Genomic DNA, 20,467 nt, shown 5'->3' with positions numbered 1-20,467 from the left:
GTATTAGGCACTGAAAATCCTGTTCCATTCAAACTCTGGTCACAGTCAAAAGTGATCTAATGGCATGACTGTTTTTCGGACTCAGGTATGACTGTCCTTGGCTAACTGTGATCTCTTGGACATAATCAAAAGAGAGAAAAGTGAAATATCACAGGAAAACAGGCATTGACTAGGGTCATTTCAAAAGCCTTTGTAGAGCCCCATTCCTGTTTGATTCCCCTCTCCCCCACTTTTAAAATCATTCTTGATTCTTATCAAGACACCTACAGGGGAAAATCCAAAAGTGAGTAAAGAAAGGGGGCTGGAAGATGGAAAGGACGCTGTTTTTAATGTTTTCTTAGCAACATGAAAGATTTAAAATTTTGTCTGCAGAGAATTTGTGAACCAGCTGTAAGATAGAACCAAGCAGAATGGAACTGCTTTTGCCTAATAAAGAGAGATTAAATTTTCCAAGACTCTTCCCCAAATACTAAGAAGGAATACCACATGTAAGCTTGAGAACTATCAATGTCATCCTTGTAATGCTAGTTCTGTGACTTTAGGCAAGCCACTTTATCCCCTCTGAACCTCACTTTTCTCACTTGTAAAATGAGGGTAATAATGCTTGAAAAACCCCACCTCCTGGGGTTGTGCTGAGGAGAAAATGTTTGTGCGGTGCAATATAAATGTGAGCTGAGATTATCAACCAAGAACTTAGACTTTCTGAATATCTGATCAGAAAACTAAGTGTTTTACAGAGGGGCTAATAGCAGACAGATCTTCCCTAAACAAGGCTTTGGTTGAATTAATTCCCAAAGCCATTACACTATGTACTCTTTGTTTTTTTAAACCAGTATTTCAATTACAATATTATAGTGAGTAAATTCCCTTGATGACAACGATGATGAGTTTTTGATTAAAAAAAATCTTAGGCATATACTCTAAGAATGGCTTCTCTATCAAATAAAGCCCTCCCTTTTGCAAACAAGTCAAAGAAATCAAGAACTGAAGAAAGCAGCAGGGTTATTTATGATGTTCATTCCCGCTTGCCTTTGCCATCCTCCTGTGAAATAAATATGTTTATTAGCACGTTGGGGGGGGGGAAGCTGGGTTTTGGGAGGATCTGCCGGATCTGTAGCCTCTTGCGCCCCTTAGCGGACCAAGCTGCTGGAGCCCCTCTCTTGACACGGCTGTAGCTAAGCCAGTCCCCGGGGCTTCACCCTTGTAACCACTGCCTCCTGCAAGAGACTCCGCATTTCCCTTGGGCTCCCATTTCCTCCTGGCTCAGCTCAAAGCTGGACAGCTTGGCAGAAGGACACAGGGAAAGGCTAGGAGTGGAGGAGATTTCCACAGGATTGAACCTAAGCCCGGGAGATTCGGTCTTCGAAAGATGGGGAAGAGCAACTTCATAGAGGAGAAAACTTAGGAGCACCCGCGAGTTTGCCCTAGTAGCAGGTAGGAGCGGTGGGCACTTGGCTGGAGAGGGGATGGTACACTAGCACTGGAGGTGATAGGACAGAGTGGCCAGAGAGGAGAGGCAGGAAGAGGGGTCCTAGAGGAGACAGGGATGCTCCGGGAGAGGTCGAAAGCTTGCAATCGGAGAGAGCGCGGGCTGGGATTCTAAACTGCCCTTCTGTACCCGGATCCAGCCTACAGAGGATTGCGCGTCGGAGGTCTCACTCAGACTTCTGAGGGGACTCAGAGGCCGGGGGCGGGCTGGAAGGTGGGTGGGAAGGGATGATCCTGGGGGGCGCTCGGGCTTTCTATCTTCCGCTCTGTTTGCCCGCAGGTTAGGATTTTGGAGAGCAACTGAGCCCAGCTCCTGGGGCTCCCCCTACTCTCTGGGGAGGTGAAGGAGAAGATACTCTGGACCCCAGAACCATCTCCAAGCCTGCACGGTCGCGTGCGAGACCTCTTAGGTATCTGGCCTTTAGGAGAAGGAGGGGCAGGGGCGGGAGGGGCAGGACAGCTGGGCTGGCGCGCGCTACTCCCCCTGCGGTGAGTCTCTCCTATAAAGAGCGCTTCCCGGCTGGTAGCCAAGCAGAGGCGAGGAGCGGAGCGCAGCTCCCCAAGACGCGCAGCGGGGTGCGTCTAGCCACGGCTCCTGGGTCACTCTCTAGTAGTCTGAACGCTATGGCCGGAGCCCGGGGCAGCGGGCTGTGAGACATTAGGCAGGCAGCAAAGCCAGCGAGTCTCCTGCTCACCATGGAGAGCCCCAGCGAAGCGGCAGAACCGGGGTCCCTGAACTGCAGCGCCAATTGGAGCCTGGAACTCTCCAGCTCCAGGAACCGCAGTTCTGTCCCCGTCCAACGCAACGAGGCCATGGCCAAGGTGGAGGTGACCGTGCTGAGTGTGATCCTCTTCTTGGCGCTGACCGGCAATCTGTGCGTCCTGCTGGCTCTGCGCACCACCCGCCACAAGCACTCCCGCATGTTCTTTTTCATGAAGCATCTCAGCATCGCCGACCTAGTGGTGGCTGTGTTCCAGGTGCTGCCCCAGCTCCTTTGGGACATCACCTTCCACTTTTACGGACCCGACTTCCTCTGCCGCCTCGTCAAGTATCTGCAGGTGGTGGGCATGTTCGCCTCCACCTATCTGCTGCTGCTAATGTCTCTGGACCGCTGCCTGGCCATCTGCCAGCCGCTGCGCTCCCTGCGCCGGCAGTCGGACCACTTCTCAGTCCTCTGCACGTGGTTGGTGTGCCTGGTGGTCAGCGTGCCTCAGATCCAGATCTTCTCCCTGAGGGAGGTGAGCGAAGGCGTATATGACTGCTGGGCGGTGTTCATCCAGCCCTGGGGCCCCAAGGCGTACATCACCTGGATCACACTAACTGTTTACATCATCCCAGTGCTGGTGCTCAGTGCCTGCTATGGGCTTATCAGCTTTAAAATCTGGCAGAATTTGAAGCTTAAGACAGCTCATGAGCCCAGAGCTGCTGGGCCTTTGGCCTCATCTGTCACCTGTGGAGCAGATGCTAGCAATGGGGCAGCTCTGTCTCGGGTCAGTAGTGTCAAGCTCATCTCCAAGGCCAAAATCCGTACCATCAAGATGACCTTCATTATTGTCTTGGCCTTCATTGTGTGCTGGACTCCTTTCTTCTTCGTTCAGATGTGGTCTGTTTGGGATCCCAATGCCCCTAAAGAAAGTAAGACGGGGATGTCTACAAAAGGGTGGGGAGGCTCATCTCTCTTCAGCTGTGGCTGTTGGGTATAAATCATAGCCATAGTCCTTCTCCTGGCCCTTCTGGTTCCAGTGGGGATACTTTAGCTCCCAGCTAGAGGGCTGGAAGGGGGCAATGGGGTGGTCAATGAGTCTAGGACACACATAAGTGCCAAAGTAGAATGAGTATCCAAGGTAGGGACTGTGGGGAGCTATTGTCTGAAGAACTGCCTAGACTTGAGGGGAGAGGAGGGTCCTTAAAATATCTAGCTCTGATTGGGAGAATAGAGAGCCCAACTTCCACTGTCTCAGAACCAAGTTATCTAATCCCCAGATGTGAGATGATACCAACACGAAGTAGGCACCAGGGCACAATGCTGAGGTATACTCTGTCCTTCCTGGAGCTTCCTTCCCCTTAGCCAAGTGCTGCTTTCCCTCTGACAGAATAGGGAAGAGTAATTTGTCACAATTCTTAAGAGTATAGATTTAGAACTGGAAGGGACCTTAGTGGTCATCTAGTTCACTTCCCCCTAATTTTACAGATTAGGAAAATAAGGCTTAGATAGGTTAAGTGATTTGCTCAGGTCCCACAGGTAGCAACTTCAAACCCAGTTCCCTTGACTCCAAATTCAATGTTCTTTCCAAGGTGCTATATCATCATAATGTGTTAAAATGTCCTGAGCACATGGGTGACAGCTAATAAGTCTTTACTTTCAACAATGTGAACCTACAGTCCCCAAAGCAGTCACACTTTCTTCCAGGGCATGTGACTTCATTCACTTCATTGGGTATGTGGCTCTTTGGGGGTGAATGAGTTAACTGCTTTGTATAAGTGAGCTATCAGGCAAATGTTTTGGGAAGAAAGAAGGAGGATCTCTCCTCCATCACTCTTTAGCTGGCTACAATTGGCTATCTAGCTGCCCTCACACACACATAAACATATATATGTATACATATATGCATATATATGTATACATAGATGTAGATACATGTATGTATCTACATCTACATCTACATCTACATATAGTTAGCCATTATGTATCCCTCAGCTTTATTTTTCCTGTAGTTAATTAATACACAAAAGAAAAAAGAGTTCCCCACACCTACTGCAGAGAACAGGAAAATGTATTAGCAAAGGGGATTTTAGGTCATGGTGATTTCCTTTGCTTCTCTGACTTTTATTTCCTCCAAAGAAAACAGTGTGTGCCAAATGAGTTGTGCAGGGTGTTTCTCTGGTTTTCAGCATTATTATTTTATGCATAGTGTTATGAGAAGAATACCAATGCAGACAGAAGCCAGGATGAATACTTCTGCTATTGCTACAAAAATGAAACTCTTACCTACTCACCCAACATTTTTCTTTAAAATTTTTTATTTTCCAATTAATGAATATTTATTTCTCTTCTTTTACCCTCTTCACTCTCTGCTAACCACCCCCCCAAACCCTGTAATAAATATACTTTGTGAAGCATAACAAATTCCCTCATGTCCCTTGTCCCAAAATGTATCTCATTCAGTATCTTGAATCTGTCACCTCTCTGGAAGAAGTGAGCATAGACCAGATCATGCTTCCTCTTTGGTCCTCTGGAATCATGAGGAGGTAGACATGAATGGGGTGGAGCGGAGGTGGCCAAAAGCCAGCTGCTTGCCCAGACATAAGAAGGCTGCTGGGTCAGGGAGGACAACCTGCTCAGATTCAGTCCTCAACAGAAGGAGAGAGGATGTGAGGACAGGCAGTATTCTCTGGAAAAGGGGCTCCTACACTTAGTCTAGAGCAAATTCATCTAGAGAAGCGTAAGCAGCAAAATAGATCCCAGGGCAGGGACTATTTATAGAAAAATGACCACATGAGGATTTTGTGGTTGGCCATAAGTGGCTGAAAATGTAACCAGTAAGACTATTGAACGGCATCCATAGTATTTAGTCTAGAAGAGGGTTAGCAAGTGCTTAGAGGGAATAAGAAGTCAAGACTGCAAAACCGTGGGGTTCATTGTTAACAAAATATCAGAGTTTTACAGGCAGTGCTGGGGAAAGAACACTGGATTTGGAGACAGATGACCTGGGTTCAAATGCTGAGTGTGTGATTAAGGAAAATCACTTAACTCTTATGGGACTCCGTTTCCTCAGGCAGCATGGGGGAACTAGCATGATGGAAAGAACAAATCCATGAAATCTGAAGACAGAGGACCTGGGTTCAAATCCCAGTTCTACCACTGTATGACCTTGGGTAAGCCATTCCTCTTTAAAGGGAGGGGGGTAGACTAAATGACCTCTAAGGTTTCTTTCAGGTCTAACTCTATGATGCTGCAAAGTAAGCCCTTGCCATTGTCATCTTGACAATTAATAAGGGTTACTAGGTAAGCGTGAAACTAATACGCTGTCTTTCCCTTCCTCCCCCTCCCCAATCTGAGAGGTGGGAATAGAAGTCATATTTATTTGGGGAAGCCTAACACAGATAGCATTTTTTCATTTAGGACAGCTCATCTTCAGCGTAGCCGCAGCTGAAGCAAAAGAATGGTGAAGGTAGGGGCAGGTAGGTAGAGCAGTGGATACAGCACCAGCCCTGGAATCAGGAGGACCTGAGTTCAAATGTGGTCTCAGACACATAACACTCACTAGCTGTGTGCCTCTGGGCAAGTCACTTAACTCCCCCAATTGCCTCACCAAAAAAAAAAAAACAATGGTGAAGGTAATTGCATAGAATTCTGGATTCCAGTATTGGCTCTGATGCTTGTACTAGGTATGTGATCCTAGGCAAGTCATTCAGACCCTCTGAGCCTCGGTTTCCTCATCTGTAAAATGGGAATATTAATGTGTTATTTGTCCTATCTTATCCTATGGAGGCAATTGTGAGTAAAGACGCTTATAAATTTTATAGCGCTATGTTAGCTTGAGTCACTATTACTGCGTTTACTATGTTTCTCTAGACTTGTGATTTCCTCAGTGTAAGGAATTCTATTGCCAAAGATTGGCAACTCATTTATAATGCATAATTTTCAATAATTGCTTGAGGAAGGAGTGGGATAAGTAAGAGATTAAATGACTTCTTTTAGTGGCACAATAATTAGTCCGATAATTATAGTAAGGATAAGTGACACACTTTGGAGGCAGGTAGGTAGTGCAGTGGAGAGTCCTGTGCCTGGAGGCAGGAAGATCTGAGTTCAAATATGGCCTCAGGTACTTGACCCTGGGCAACTGTTTCCCTCAGTTTTCTCATCTATAAGAGGAGCTGGAGAAGCAAATGTCAATACTCCAGTATCTTTGTCAAGAAAACCCCAAATGGGGTCAAGAGGAGTTGGACACTATTAGTATTGTCAGAGCTAAGACTGGAATCCAGGGTCTTTGCAAGTTAGAGGCAGGGCTTAATTCCTGGCCTTCTCGACTCCAAGCAAATCAGTTAATAAACATTTATTAAGCAACTCCTATATGCCAGGCCCAAGGCCAGCCCTGTATTGATTACACCACACTATCCCTCCTTTACTATGTTCTTCAATAAGCTGGCAAATGCTTAACAATGGTCTCTCCAAAAGAGTATTAACTACTTTAAAAATTAATCTGCATTATTAAGATTTCTCCATCACTTTCTTAAAATTAGAATTCAATAATGCAATAGATCAAGTCCTGAATTGTAGGGTTTGCCAATTTCTTTTTCTTTGGCTAGGCAATGGAGTTAAGTGACTTGCCCAGGGTCACACAGCTAGTAAGTGTTAGGTATCTGAACTCAGGTCCTCCTGAATCCAAGGCCGCAGTTCTATCCACTGTGCCACCTAGCTGCCCCTGGGTTTGCCTATTTTCAAGGTGTAAATACTAAAAATTTAGTGATTGGTTCTTTCAGCCCTGTGCACTTTTGACTAAAGTACGATTTAAACAGAGGCAAAATCAATTATCACTAGGACCACCACCCCACTGAAGGATGACTAAGTCAAGGGAAAAAAAAATCTAAGGCCACACTTTATTAAGAAGCAATTTTTGTTTTTGAGAAAAAGCTCTATCAAGTATGAGAAGGAAAAAGAATAAGAAACTTTAGTAAGCATAAAACATTATAGCAATAAATGTTTGTTCCATAAAATGGCCCATGAAAGTGAGAGAAACAGAGAGAACCTGAGAAGGGAAAGAAAGAGACTGTCTTGGAGTTTCCTAGTCCTAGGTGATGGTCTCATGTTTAGATGAAGTAGGTGGCCACATTTCAGGTATAATTTGAAGAGCCTGGGACAGGCCCTTCTGCCCTGGAACATTTCTCCCAACTGGATGCCCCATTGCCTGAGATTAAAAAACAATTTTCCTTCCTTTTGCTTAAATGGTCACTTTGCTTAAATGCTTTAAAATGCAGCTTCCCCTGGGAGGGATAGCACATTAGATCACTAGCACTCAAATGTGGAGGAATGCAGTCCTCATTTTTAATTTTAGTATAGAGTTCACCATTGGGGGTGAGGTGAGGAATCTCGCTGAGTTTTGCATCTTTTACTGAGTTAGAAGGCTGTTCATCACAATGAAATTTCCAGGGCAGTTGAAGATTTGGGACAATTGATTGCAGCTGATTGTGGTGAGGTGTGTGGTTGCCTTCTTGCTGGAGAAGCCCAGGAAAGGGGCAGAGAGATAGTGCTGCAGTTGAGGACTCTTAGCTGTGGGGTGGATGACTTCAGGACAGAAGGAAGGAGCAATGGGCAGTGGTATTAGGGGTATGTTGCTCCTTTTCCTGAGCTTTAAGTGACTTCCTTCTAAGAAGGACCAAGGAAGAAATTTCTTTTTTGTATTCATTGAAATGCCTGGTCCTTCTAGTGTTTTAATATCACCCCCTTCACCCTCTTCTTCCTCACCAAATTACAGAATTCCCTGGGAAAGAGTAGAAAGGCATTGCGTAGCACTAGGGGGTGGGCTGAAGTCTAGTATGGTGGGGAGGATGCAAGATGCTTCTAGTCAAGAGACCTGGATCTGCCTCTCTAAGCTGGTACTCATAAAGCTAGAGTTTCGTGACTTGGGCAAGTCATTTAACTTTTCTGTGCCTCATTTTCCTCATCTGTAAACTCTAGATGATAATTCGTAGACTGGTAACAGCTAGCATTTGGATACCACTTTAAGGTTGCAAAACACTTTACAAATATTATCTCATGTTATTTTCACAATAACCCCAGGATGTAGGTGCGATTGTTAACTGCCTGAGTCAGGCAGAGTGTGAAGTGACTTGCTCAAGATTATCCATCTGATAAATGTCTGAAACTGGATTTGAACTCAGTTCTTCCTAACTCCAGAGCTCTATCCATTGTATCACCTACTTGCCTGGTCAGGATTGTGTGGTTGAAAGTGCTTTGTAAGTGAACAACTTATTTCATGGGATCATAGCTCTAGAGCTGACAAAATCATTAAAGGCTGTCTAGTCCAATGTCCTTATTTTACAGAGTGGGAAACTGAGGTCCAGGGAGGTTGTGATTTTCCCAATATCATAGAGGTTGTAAACATCAAAGGCAGGATTTAAACTCATTTATTCTGACTCTAGAGTCAGTGTGCTTTCCACTGTATCATACTTAATGTGAGATATCATCATCGTCATCATCACCACCACTGTCATCATCATCACCAGGTTAGCTGACACCCTGAGATCTTAGTGACTACCAATTAAGTACCTTCCTTGTGCACTTCATTTTAGGTATTGAAGGAGGGGGAAAGAGGATATAGAGATAATTAAGACCTTATTGTGCATACAGGACAGTGTGGGATAATGGAAGGAGCCCTAGGGGACTTGGATTTTGTCCTGGGTCTGTCATCTAACCTTGGGTTAGTCACTTAATTTCTCTAGTCATCAGTGTCTGACTTGGAATGGATGATCTTTAAAATTCCTTCTGGGTCTTTGACTCCATTACTAGATACCACCCTGTCACTTCATAGTTCATGGAAATAGTTTGGAGCCAAAGAGGAAAGTAATCTGACTTACAAAAATCTGACATTTATTTACAGAAGAACTATGTTTAGCTTTCAAAATATTACCATTTTCTCTCAAATTTGCCCATGGGGATGTTAACAGGATTTTACTGAGCCAGTCTCTAACCTGAGAATGATGAAACAACAGGCAAGGGACAAAGTGCCAGTAATCAGGTAGTTGTTTAATAAATTAGTTTTATTATGAGGAATACATTTGCAAAGTGGGAACTCTCCTAATCAGAATTCTGCCTTGCTGTAGTGAAGACTGAGATTATATGTATATAAATCACAATGGGAAGGGAGGAGGGAAGGTGGATTACAAACAATTGTTTCCCCGGGTCTGAGTGATTTCCCATGACAAACCCACAATTGGAAGACAATACAACTCTGGAGTCCTGTGGGAGCAATATTGCTCAAGTCTTTGGGGATCGTTACTTAGTGGGGTGCAGGATCAGAGTTATGTGATGGGAACAGGTCCTAAAGTCTTTGATTGGCTTCACTTATAATACACAGGCACAAGTGATTGTGAGCACTGTCAAGGTTTGATTCATCATTTTATGCTGCATTGTGAGCCTCTGACTCACAAGCTAGAAGAGGCAATTCTGAAAAAGCTAATCTATTAGCATATTTATTACACATCTAGATTATTAGGAAAGATCATAATTCCCTTCACAGGGACTAATAGCAATATCAAGGCGGCAAGGAATTTTGCAGCTTTTGGAGAATTGTAAAGCAAAGGTCGCTGGCTATGAAGGGGGGCAGGGACTCTGGCTGTGACAATGGGAATTAGGTCAAAGGTCACCAGTTCTGCATCTCCCCCTCCCAAATTCTTAGTTTCCAATGAGTTTCACACTATCCTAGAATCCTTTGCTATAAGCAGGCTCAGTGTGAGTTGTTTTGGATAATCATGGTTTTGCAAAGACAGCTCAAGTCTCCATTTAGTACATTCCCTTCTAGTCATTTAGGCAGGAACCAAGAATCAAATAGCAAAGCACTTAGTTATGCAATATGACAGCAAAGATAGTAACAAGAGAAAGCAAATCATGGGATCTTTTTGTGCTACACGTATATACAAAGGGATACGATTCCCCGTATGGTTGGGAAAGAAAACACTCTGGACTTTGCATACTTCTGAGGGTGTGTTGGCACACTTCCCATAGCCCTGTCTTTGGGCTTGTTGATGTTTCTCTGTACCCCCAACCCTTCTTTTCTGCCTCTATAGTTGCCGATTGCTGCTTCTTGAATGAGTGGCTTTTGCCATCTGCTGGAGCTGTGTTGTCTGCTATCGTTTCTTCTATAAGAGCAGCATTATCACAGGGTCAGCATGTCTGGGGATAATCAACATCATTCTTAGCAATTTTGTAGGTTAGGCACATATCTCTGTCCCAGTCCTTAGCACAAGAAGTGCCCCTTAAGTAGCTGTCAAACTTTTCTGTTCCAAATGGAAGTCCTTCAGTATACTCTCTGAGTTGCTTTGACAGACTTGTCACTCTCCAAGTTTATACAAATTACCTTAAAGCTTTCTCACTAGCTTTAGATTCAAAAACTGCTGAGCAACAACGGAGGCTGAGGGGGTGGAGCTAATGATCTTTATACTGCATTTTTTGCCCCTATGACAAATGTCTCTTTCCCACTTCTACCACTTACTATATACTATGTCACTATAGACAAGGCGTTGATTTCCTTTTGCCTTAGTTTCCTCTCTGTAAAAGTGGTGCTAAAAATACTTGCCTCACCTAGTTGTGAGGCTCAGATGTGATAATGTATACAACATGCAATCTTAAAGGAGATTTCTTAGTTCACTTTAGAGCAGAGTAGGACAGTTTTTTAGTGGGAAGATGAGAACTCCTCTCTCCTCCCCCCCCCCATTTTTCTACTTCATGTGCCTATACTGGAGAATAAGTCAGTGTTCTCAACTGCATGAAAGCCCAAACCTTATAATTTCTTATATCATGAAATGCTTTTGTGCCACTTTTTGGTTTGCCATTCTCCAGTTCTTAAAGTTGTGCATGCTTTTCCCACTAGCCAGACTAAAGTCACTAGGAATATTTTAGCCTGGATGAGTCTTTCCCCTCCCTTTCTAGTAATATATCTGACATTTCCTAAGTACTCCAAAATTGGGGAAGCCCTTTGCATAGATTATCTAATTTGAGCCTCCCAACAGTCATGTGAGGCAAATATTGTATCTTTATTTGTACAGATGAGGAAGTTGAGGCAAAGAGAGATCAAGTGCATTAATTATGGTCACATAGCACAGCATACATAGCAAATAGTATAGGTAAGATTTCAACTCAAGTCTCTTTGATTCTGTCTACCGTGATGTACTATAACATCATGTAGGAGATAGAGCACTGGACTTGGAGTTAGGAATACCCTAGTTCAAACCATACCTTAGATACTTACTGTGTGACCCTAGGCAATTCACTTAATGTCTTTGCCTCGGTTTCTTCTTCTATAAAATTAAGGGGTTGAACTTGAATGCCTCTGTGGTTTCCCCCCTCCCAGCTCCAATCTATGATGCTTTTCCTAACTAACATCCATAGAGGGTAGCCCGATAAATGGAATTCCAAGTTTATAGAATATGACCAGTTTTGTTAATCCAAGAAAATAAACACTTATTAAGCACCTCCTATGGGCCAGGCATTGTGCTAAGCCCTTTGTAAGACACAAAGAAGGGCAAAAACCGGTTACTAATCTTAAGGAGCTCCCAGTCTAATATGAGAGACAACATACAAACAAATATGCACACATAAGATGTATTTAGGATTAATTGGAGATAACATCAGAGGGAAGGCACCAGCATTGAGGAGGACCAGGAGAAGCTTCCTGCAATGGGTGGTAAGGCTTTATCTGAGACTCGGAGGAAGCCAGGGAAGTCAGGAGGCAGAGGAGACAAGAGACTTCCAGGCATGCAGGACAACAACCAGTGCAAATGCATGGAGTGGGGAGTGCCTTGTGTGAAGAACAGTAATGATGCAAGTGTCACTAGAAGGTAGCTCATGGCAAGGGGAGTAAGATGTAAGAAAATGCAAAGTTCAATGCTTTAAAAGTCAATTAGAGGATTTTATATTTTATCCTAGTGACAACAAGGAGCTTCTGGAGTTTATTGAAAAGGAAGTTGACGTGGTCAGGTCTGCCCTCTAGGAAGGTCAATTTGACAGCTGAATGAAGGATATACTAGAGTGAGGAGAGACAAGTCATGGAGGCCATTTTAATAGTCCAGGTATGAGGCAATGAGTGTATTTAAACCAGTGAAATATGAAGCAAGGTTCTCAGGTGAGAAGATGAGGGGAGGTGGCTCTATAGGAGGTTTGAGGAGGGACAAAAACATTTGGAAAAGCCAATGTGGTGAGTGAGATAGTGAGTTAATTTGGGAGATGTAAGAGAATTGTCTTGCTATAGTAAAGCCCAGTTGAGATTATGTAACATAAATTTTTAGTGGACTCAGAGCATGGTTTCATGATTTTCTCCAGCTCTGTCTAGCAGCATATGAATAGGAGTGAAGACAACAGAAGGTGGAAGAAATCCAAGGCTATGGCTTGGCAGAGTAAGATTGGTGATCAGAAGTGTAGATGAGGGACTTGAGAGAAGATAGTGAAGAACTGAACTGGTTTACCAAGGGATTAAGATGGGGAAGGGAGGACAGCTTGTAGCCAGTACAAGGAACTAAGGGCTGAAGGGACTGGAGGTCTTGGTGAGGATGAATAATAGGGTTAGAGCTTGTAAGGCACAGGAACAGGTGGAGAGATACAAGTTTATGATGAGATAAAGGAACTTCAGAGATCATGAACATGGATCACTTGTGGATGTTGGCAAGATCAACGGTATGACAATTTCGGGGAGTAGATCATGGAAAATGAGTAACTTGAGGAATTGGGAGGTTAGGGTATTTGAAGGACTATCAATGCATATGTTGAAGCCTCCTAGTATGAGGCCAAGAGTTGGAAGGAGAGAAAGACTGTAAATCAGTCACTGAACTCATTGAGGAAGGAAGGAGTGTGTGTGTCCTGAAATTGGTATATAATAGTTACCAGAATCTTGACTGGGTGATCAATATGGGTTGAATGAACCTTAAAAGAGAAGTTACTTACTAAGTGATGGTGTTAGTATAAGATCCTGGAAGTGGTAAAAGGGAGCAAGGAATATTCTAACTCCACCACCAGGAGCAGTGAGTTGGGGATGTGAGGGAAAGGACAGCTACTGCTGGAAAGGGTGGCCTGGGAAGGAGTCAGGTTTTAGTGGGTGTAAGAGTCCTCCATCACTGACAGTGACTCCATGAGGGAAGAGGCTGTTTTTTGCCTTTCTTTTTGTCCCCATCAGTTAGCCCAGTGCCTAGCATACAGTAGGTGCTTAACAAATGTTTGTTATTATTGATTTTAAAGAAGGAAGGAGTGAGAAAAAGAGTTTTATAACTTCTAGTACTAGTACATGTTTTGGTCAAAGTCATAAGTGTAGCAATAGAGAGAGGGTAAACTGGAATAATTGCTGAGAAGTTACAGCTGAGAAGCAGCTTTGGATTCAACATAAGGAACCATCAGAGTAGTCCAACATTAGCCAATAGTGAGTTCCATGTCACTGTAAAGGTGCTAGAAGCCCATCTCTCAGCACTGTTATCAAAGAAGCATAGTGCATATATGTGTTTTTGTGTATATATACATATATGTATAATAAGGTTCATTATTTATTTATTATTTATTTTTTTCCCAGCTATATGTCAAGCAAATTTTTAACATTCATTTTTACAAGATTTTGGGTTCCAAATTTTTCTCCCTCTACCTTTTCCTCCCCTTTCCTGAAAATTGTAGGCAGCTTGATGTAGTTGATATATGTGCTACTATATAAAAAATATTTGCATATTAGTCATAGTTCTGGAAGAAGAAACAGATCAAAAGGAAAAAAAACCACAAGAAAGAATGAAGTAAGTGAAAAAAATATGCTTGGATCTGCATTCAGAGTCCATCAGTTCTTTATCTGGACGTAGATAGCATTTTCTCTTGTGAGTCCTTTGTACTTGTCCTGGATCATTGTGTTGCTGAGAAGAGCTGAGTCTTTCATAGTGGATCATCATACAATGTTGCTGATACTGTGTACAATGTTTTCCTCGTTCTGCTCATTTCACTTTGCATCAGTTCATACAAGTCTTTCTAGAATTTTCTGCATAGTATATATTTAAATATAATAATATTTTACAAATATATAGTACATAATAATAAATGCACAAAATATAAATATAATAAGATATATAATATAAGCACAATATATTATATAGTAATAATGTTATTATTAATAATAAAATCTATGTTAAAGAATTCTTAGAAGATCATTAAAAAGAAGATCACAGTGCTTAGAACACCAGATTTGGAAGCAGGAAGACCTGGATTTACATCCCTCCTCAGACACTTTCAAGCTTTCTGTCCCCGGGCAAATCATTTAAATTTATCAGAGTCTCAGGCTGCACATCTATAAAATGAAGAAAAAAAATAGTATCTATCTCACAGGGTTTATTGTGAGGACCAAATGAGAAAATATATGTAACGTGCTTTGTGAACCTTGAAGTAATATATAAACATGGATTATTATGGCTGTAGGTAGCTTTCCTGGGACTAAGGGTATTCAGAACTGGATTACTTTTAATTCCCTTTCCAACTCTAAGAATCCATTACAATAACAGCCTGGCCAGGCTGGGGAGAATATTTCTACCCATAGACGATGTTCAGGGGCTCCATATGAAGTCATAGTGGAAGAGAAGGCCAAGTTATCAAAGCTCCCAGCCCCCTCCTCTTTCACTGAGGAGGTGTCCCTGGTAGTGGTGAAGAAAATCAGGCTTGTTTTTCATTTTCTTTGCAAGAGAAATCAAAAGCTTAATTCCTTTATCTTGAAGTTGCAATTAGATGTGTAGTTAATGATCAGGCTTCTTTGCTGAATCAGCAGTTATAAATTACATTAAGTTCCTAGCTAATTGTTTTAATTTTGGACTAGTGCCCCATGGTGACCTTGTTTGTTTTATTTATTTTTTCTTCTAAACGTACAATTTAAGAAATGGAAACAAGGAAGGGGAGAGGGGAGGAATTTATTAGCTGGCAACTTCTTGCATATTTTCCAGGGTTTTTTTGGTTTGTGTTTCCTTTTCTACATGAGACTGGGTGGGCTAAGCAGAAAGGGAGCTTGGGTGGAAGTTGAAATTTTGGAGAGATAAGGCCAAGAGAAGTTCTGTTAATGGGTTTAATGTTAGAAATATTTACTAAGTATCTATTATGTACAAAGCACTCTATTCGGTAAGGCACAGTCCCTTTGTAGCTAAGAATGCTTTCACCTGGGGCAAAAGTAGTTGGGGAGAGTAATGGGGGCCGTGTAGAGGACAAGCTGATGGGACAATTGCACTAGGAAATGAGTAGGTCTGCAAGTCACCCACCTGAGCCGGGAGAGGAGTCCCATGATGTTGAGACCCTTGGGTGGTGACTGTACCTAACTACAGCAATGACCAGCCAAGGACTGTGAGGTGAGGTACGAGACCACTGGTATCAAGAGGAGGATGCGAGCCCCATCCCCTTCCAGGTGTTGGGCTTGGGCAAAGTCCCAATTACCCTTTGCTAAAAGGCAGTATGGTACAATGCAAGGGGCACTGGCTCTGGATTCAGAAAATCTGGGTTCAAATCCCATTTCTGACACTACCTGTATGATCCTCAGTAAGTTATTTAACTTGGCTAGGCCTCAGTTTCTTCACCTTCAATTGAAGGGATTGAACCGGATGGTCTCTGAAGTCCCTTCTGGCTCTATGTCTACAATTCTAGGATGCTAGTTAGAGCTCTGTCATCAAAGAGCTGATGATCTAGTAAGGTAGGCATTTAAGTTGCTTCTTAGAAGATGGGGAAGTTTGCCATAGGTGGAAATCAGGAGGAGAACAAGACTTTGGAGGTGGGAAATTGCAGAATACATTTGGGGATAATAAGGATTCTGGTTTGGCTAGAGCATAGAGTTCACATAGTGCAAGATAAAGCTAGAAAGGTAGCTTGGAGGATGCCTTGAATGCCAGGTGAAAGAACTTGCTATTTAATCAATAGGCAACTGAAGTGAAGAATATTTTTTAGTAATGTATTCATAAAATCAGAGCTAAGAATTATGAAGATTTCTGAATCCTCACTGTGTAGGATAGATTAGAAGGGAGAGAGATTGGAAAAGCGGAGACTTGCAAAGAAGTGATTGCTTAAGTTCAAAGCGGAGATAATGAGTTTGTAGGAAAGGGAAGGATCAAAGAGAGAGATATTACAGAAATGGCACTGATAGGATTTATACAATATTTAGAATTGGAAGGGGCATCAGAGGTCATCCAGTCTGACTCAGTGCATGAATTTGGTCAGCAACATCAGTGATAACTGGTTACACATCCTTTCTTTAAAAGTATCTATGTATAAGGAATGGAGGAAGCTCATTATATTTGAGACAATTCTAGTTAAGAAGCTTGTCAATCAATGAATCAATTGATAAACAAGCATTTATTAAGTATCCAGTCTCTGTAAGGTACTGTGCTACATGCAGGAGATTTAAATGTAGAGAATGAAACAGTCTCTACTCTCCTTATGCCTCACCATAGCATGGAGGTTCCTGTGGGTTCTTGAAAGTCATGCTACTTGAGTGTAATCTCTGTTCTCTGGGAAGGCTTCCTCTCCAGCCCTGGCAACTGACTGTATCTGCTTTCCAAAGACCAGCCTAGTTAAACATTGAGAGGATCATCACCAGTAGACTGGTCACTTATTTATGCTGTCTTTTTTTTTTTTGTCATGGAAACCAATGGAAAAAAAAGAAAAATACAAAATGGCCTTTGATTCTTTCCCCTTCCACTTCTGCAGTGACAAAGGGAAGAAAAAGGGGGCAAAGAATCTTAAGCATCACAATTTTTTGACTATCTACTTTTGGAGGAAGTGAATCATATTAATCTTGACTTACCCTATAAACAAAACTGGAAGACTAAAGGAAATTGTAACTAAATAGAATGATGACTCTCAGTTTCTCCTTGTAGAGGCAGGTAAAGATATTGGTGAAGTGTGTTTTATCCTGTGTTCAAAGAAACATTTCATGGGACATTTGGCTATCTTGTACTGCAGTATTCATAATGAGCATTTGTAAAAAAGACCACCGTGAAAATATTTTCAGTCTGTGTGCCAACATCTGTTGCAGATGATGAGTAAAGATGTACAGAAATTCTACAATGAACCTGATTTAGACCCTTCAAATGAAATCAAAATATATTTTGATACTTTGTGAGTTCAATGCAAAGGTGAAAATAGGTGTGGACTGAAAACATCGTTGGAAAATATGAAGCAGGAGTAGGGAGTGAAAGAAATCAAACACTTATAGATTTTACAGAAGCATCAGGAAGATGGTTTTTGAAAAAATAATTTAAAGGTGCTAGATGAAGCAGATACTACAAGACATCACAAAAATATAAATTATATGTGAATAAAAAGGAAATGACTTATTTTTGATATGAGGGTCGTTCTTGAATCAGCTTTCTTTTATGTATAGACTACTGACTAGTTAGATCAATGATAAAGCTAAAAAAAGAAAGAATAAAAATGAGAGAAAGAATGGTGTGTAATTAAAACAACTCCGACATTACCTCTTTAAATAATTTGTTGAGGCTGAAAATAGGAAATGGATGAAGTAAGGGGCATTGAGACACCGATTATAATAATTTTATACATGAATCTAACCAGTGAAAGTCAATTGTTATAGTGAGAAGACCAAAAAAGCCTAAAAACTGCCTTAGTCAGCAATTAGTTGGCCTACTTGACAAGAGGACAGGGATGATAATTATGGGCAACACCAGACTCTTATGTAAAATCTTGGAAATCTGAGATTACGAGCACTATCCCTCCATGAAACAAGAAGTCCTGGAGGGAAATCCAGTTGAAAGAAAGCTTGGGGAAATACTCAAACTGAATAAAGTCAATGGCATTTAAGGCTGAAGTGGAAAAAGCACCACAAACATATTAAAGAAGGAAAATATTTGCCATGATTTTTTTATAACAAACTCTTCTTGCCATCAGATTTATACTCTAATATCTCAACTCTGCATGTGCTTCTAAAGGAAATGGAAATAACACTGAGAGAAAACAAAGATGGTGGGAAAAACACGTCAATACAACGTATAAAGAGGTGATATGACAACTTTCAAGGCATTGAGGCATTGGATTGATTCTCAAGGTATTTGAAAGTAGAAGCATAAAATAAAACTTTGAATGCTATTATTAGCAAAAATAATTATTTAGATAATATTACAGACTACTGATACATGCATAGGAATTTTTCTCTTCTATGTAAAATGTTTATAAGAGTAGTCCCCCTAAATGTGATCAATAATCACCCAAAAGATTTTGGCATAATTATCCACACAGGAACAAAATGGATGAGGAAAACCTCTTCTCCAACTTATGATATGTAATTGGGTGGGCAAATGTCTTTCTTCCTTTCCCTCTCTCTGTCCCTGTTCTCCCTCTCCTCTTGAATCTATCTACTTATCTGTCTATCTATCTGTCTATCTACCTACCTACCTATCTATCTATCTATCTATCTATCTATCTATCTATCTATCTATCTATCTACCTACCTACCTACCTATCTACCTACCTATATTTCTCTCTCTCTATCTATTTATCTATATAGACACATATCTATATCTGTCAATTGATAGATATATGCACACAAATGTTGTATATATACACACAAATGCATACATATATAGAAATATAATCTTGAACCACTTCTGTGAGCATACTATGAGTTGGGTGCAGAATTGTACAGGAGGAGAAGTAGGTTGGATTGCTTTTGAGAAACTGAAAAGTTATTTTAATGACTCCAAGTTTTTTGGAGTCCGTTGAAAAACAATGGAAAGGTTCATCATTTAAATACCAACAATCTTTTAGAAATGTTGTCTGGCTGTGAGTCGTGGAATATTATAGTCTCCAAAGAACTGATGTTCAATACATTTTAAAGGTCACTGGAAGGTGAGAGTCAATAGTGGGTGTCTGCCAGTTGCGGCACATTATAAACAAAGAATTATGAAAAAGTGGTGTAAGGCATGCCATTGAAGAAATGTGTGATTAAAAAAAAGATCACTCAATGAGACTGAGAAATAAGCAAATTATAGTCCATATGCTCTACTGTTATCCTCACAATGCAGGAATAACTGGGGTAAGGCCTCTTCCCTTGGAGTGGACCTATGGCAAATTTAGGGAAAGACATAGACAAGAGTCACCCAGGATGGGCAGGTATAGATGAGTTGTGGTCTACAATATGTTATTGGAGTGAATGCCAACGTCTGCAAAATCACAGATTCATTGGAATATTATTGGTGTAAGACATTTTTTACTTATGCTAAACCTATATTCTATATCTCTGTAACATCCTCCCACAGATCCCACTTATGTTCTCAGGGGTCAAGCAGAGCCAATATTTTACGCTGGAAAGGGCACTGGCCTCACAGTCAGAAACATAGTTCAAGTTCTGCATCTGATGCTAGCTATTGGTGTGGCTTTGGGCCAGTTACTTAACCTCCCTCAAGAGTTTTCCCATTTGTACATTGAAAAAGTACCGCTGTAGCCTCCAAAGTTCCTACACCTATGATCCTATGAATATTATAGACCTATGACACCCCTTGATATTCCCATTTGTCTTCTGTTATCTAGACTAACTATGCCCAGTTCATTCAAGTGATAGTCTCAGTCATGCCCTTTACCATCATGGCAGCCTTTCACTGGAAGTATTTCCATTTGTCAGTGCCCCTTATAGAATTTCTCTCTCAGATCTAAATATGTTGTTCTAATTGTGATCTGACTAGAACAGATGACTTAAAGCTTTAGGCTGGTTTGTGCTTGACATCAATGCTTAGTAAAATTCCAGAGCTCTAGATTAAAGGAATGATTTGTGAGCCAAGTATTGCTGAAGTCTAATAGACTCTCACTTTTCACATTCTACACATTTATACTTCTATTTCATGAAGGCCAGATAACATTTCCACCATCAAAGTCCTACTTGGATGCCTCACTATGGTAGGGAGGAAGGGCTTGAATATAGCTTTGATGGTGTGCCGTGTGTCTTTTGTCAAAGGAATAGTCTAATGAAGTTCAGAGAAGCTCATCAGCAAATGAGACTACCCAGGAAAACTTTTGGGGGGACAAGGCAGAAAAACTCAGTAAATTATCCATGAAGGGATTGATATATTTAGTGGAAAGAAAACCCACAGATGAAGATCAGTCATTAAATCAACAAGCATTTATTAAGCTCCTATTATGTTCTGGGTACAGTGCTAGGTACTTTGGATACAAAGACAAAAACTAAATTATCTTGGTCCTCGAGGAACTTACATTCTACTGGGGGCTGGGAAGTGGTGGTGCAAAGGAACAACACGTGCCTA

General features: G+C 41.6%; 1 protein-coding gene across 1 annotated transcript in view; it reads left to right on the top strand.

Moving 5' to 3' along the window:
• Positions 1 to 1,185: 1,185 nt before the first annotated feature.
• Positions 1,186 to 20,467, top strand: part of OXTR (oxytocin receptor) — a 37,856-nt gene continuing 18,574 nt past the window's right edge. Inside the window, exons 1-2 of the mRNA XM_020973794.2 lie at positions 1,186 to 1,434; positions 1,769 to 3,124. Of these exons, the coding sequence (XP_020829453.1) occupies positions 2,185 to 3,124 (940 nt within the window). The 5' untranslated portion in view covers positions 1,186 to 1,434; positions 1,769 to 2,184. The remainder of the gene's footprint in view (positions 1,435 to 1,768; positions 3,125 to 20,467) is intronic.

This window comes from Phascolarctos cinereus, unplaced genomic scaffold (assembly GCF_003287225.1).
Source record: "Phascolarctos cinereus isolate Bilbo 61053 unplaced genomic scaffold, phaCin_HiC Scaffold_4;HRSCAF=312, whole genome shotgun sequence".
In the NCBI taxonomy this organism is placed as follows: Eukaryota; Metazoa; Chordata; class Mammalia; order Diprotodontia; family Phascolarctidae; genus Phascolarctos; species Phascolarctos cinereus.
The sequence above is the reverse complement of the archived record's forward strand: the minus strand, read 5'-3'. Positions and strand labels throughout refer to the sequence as shown.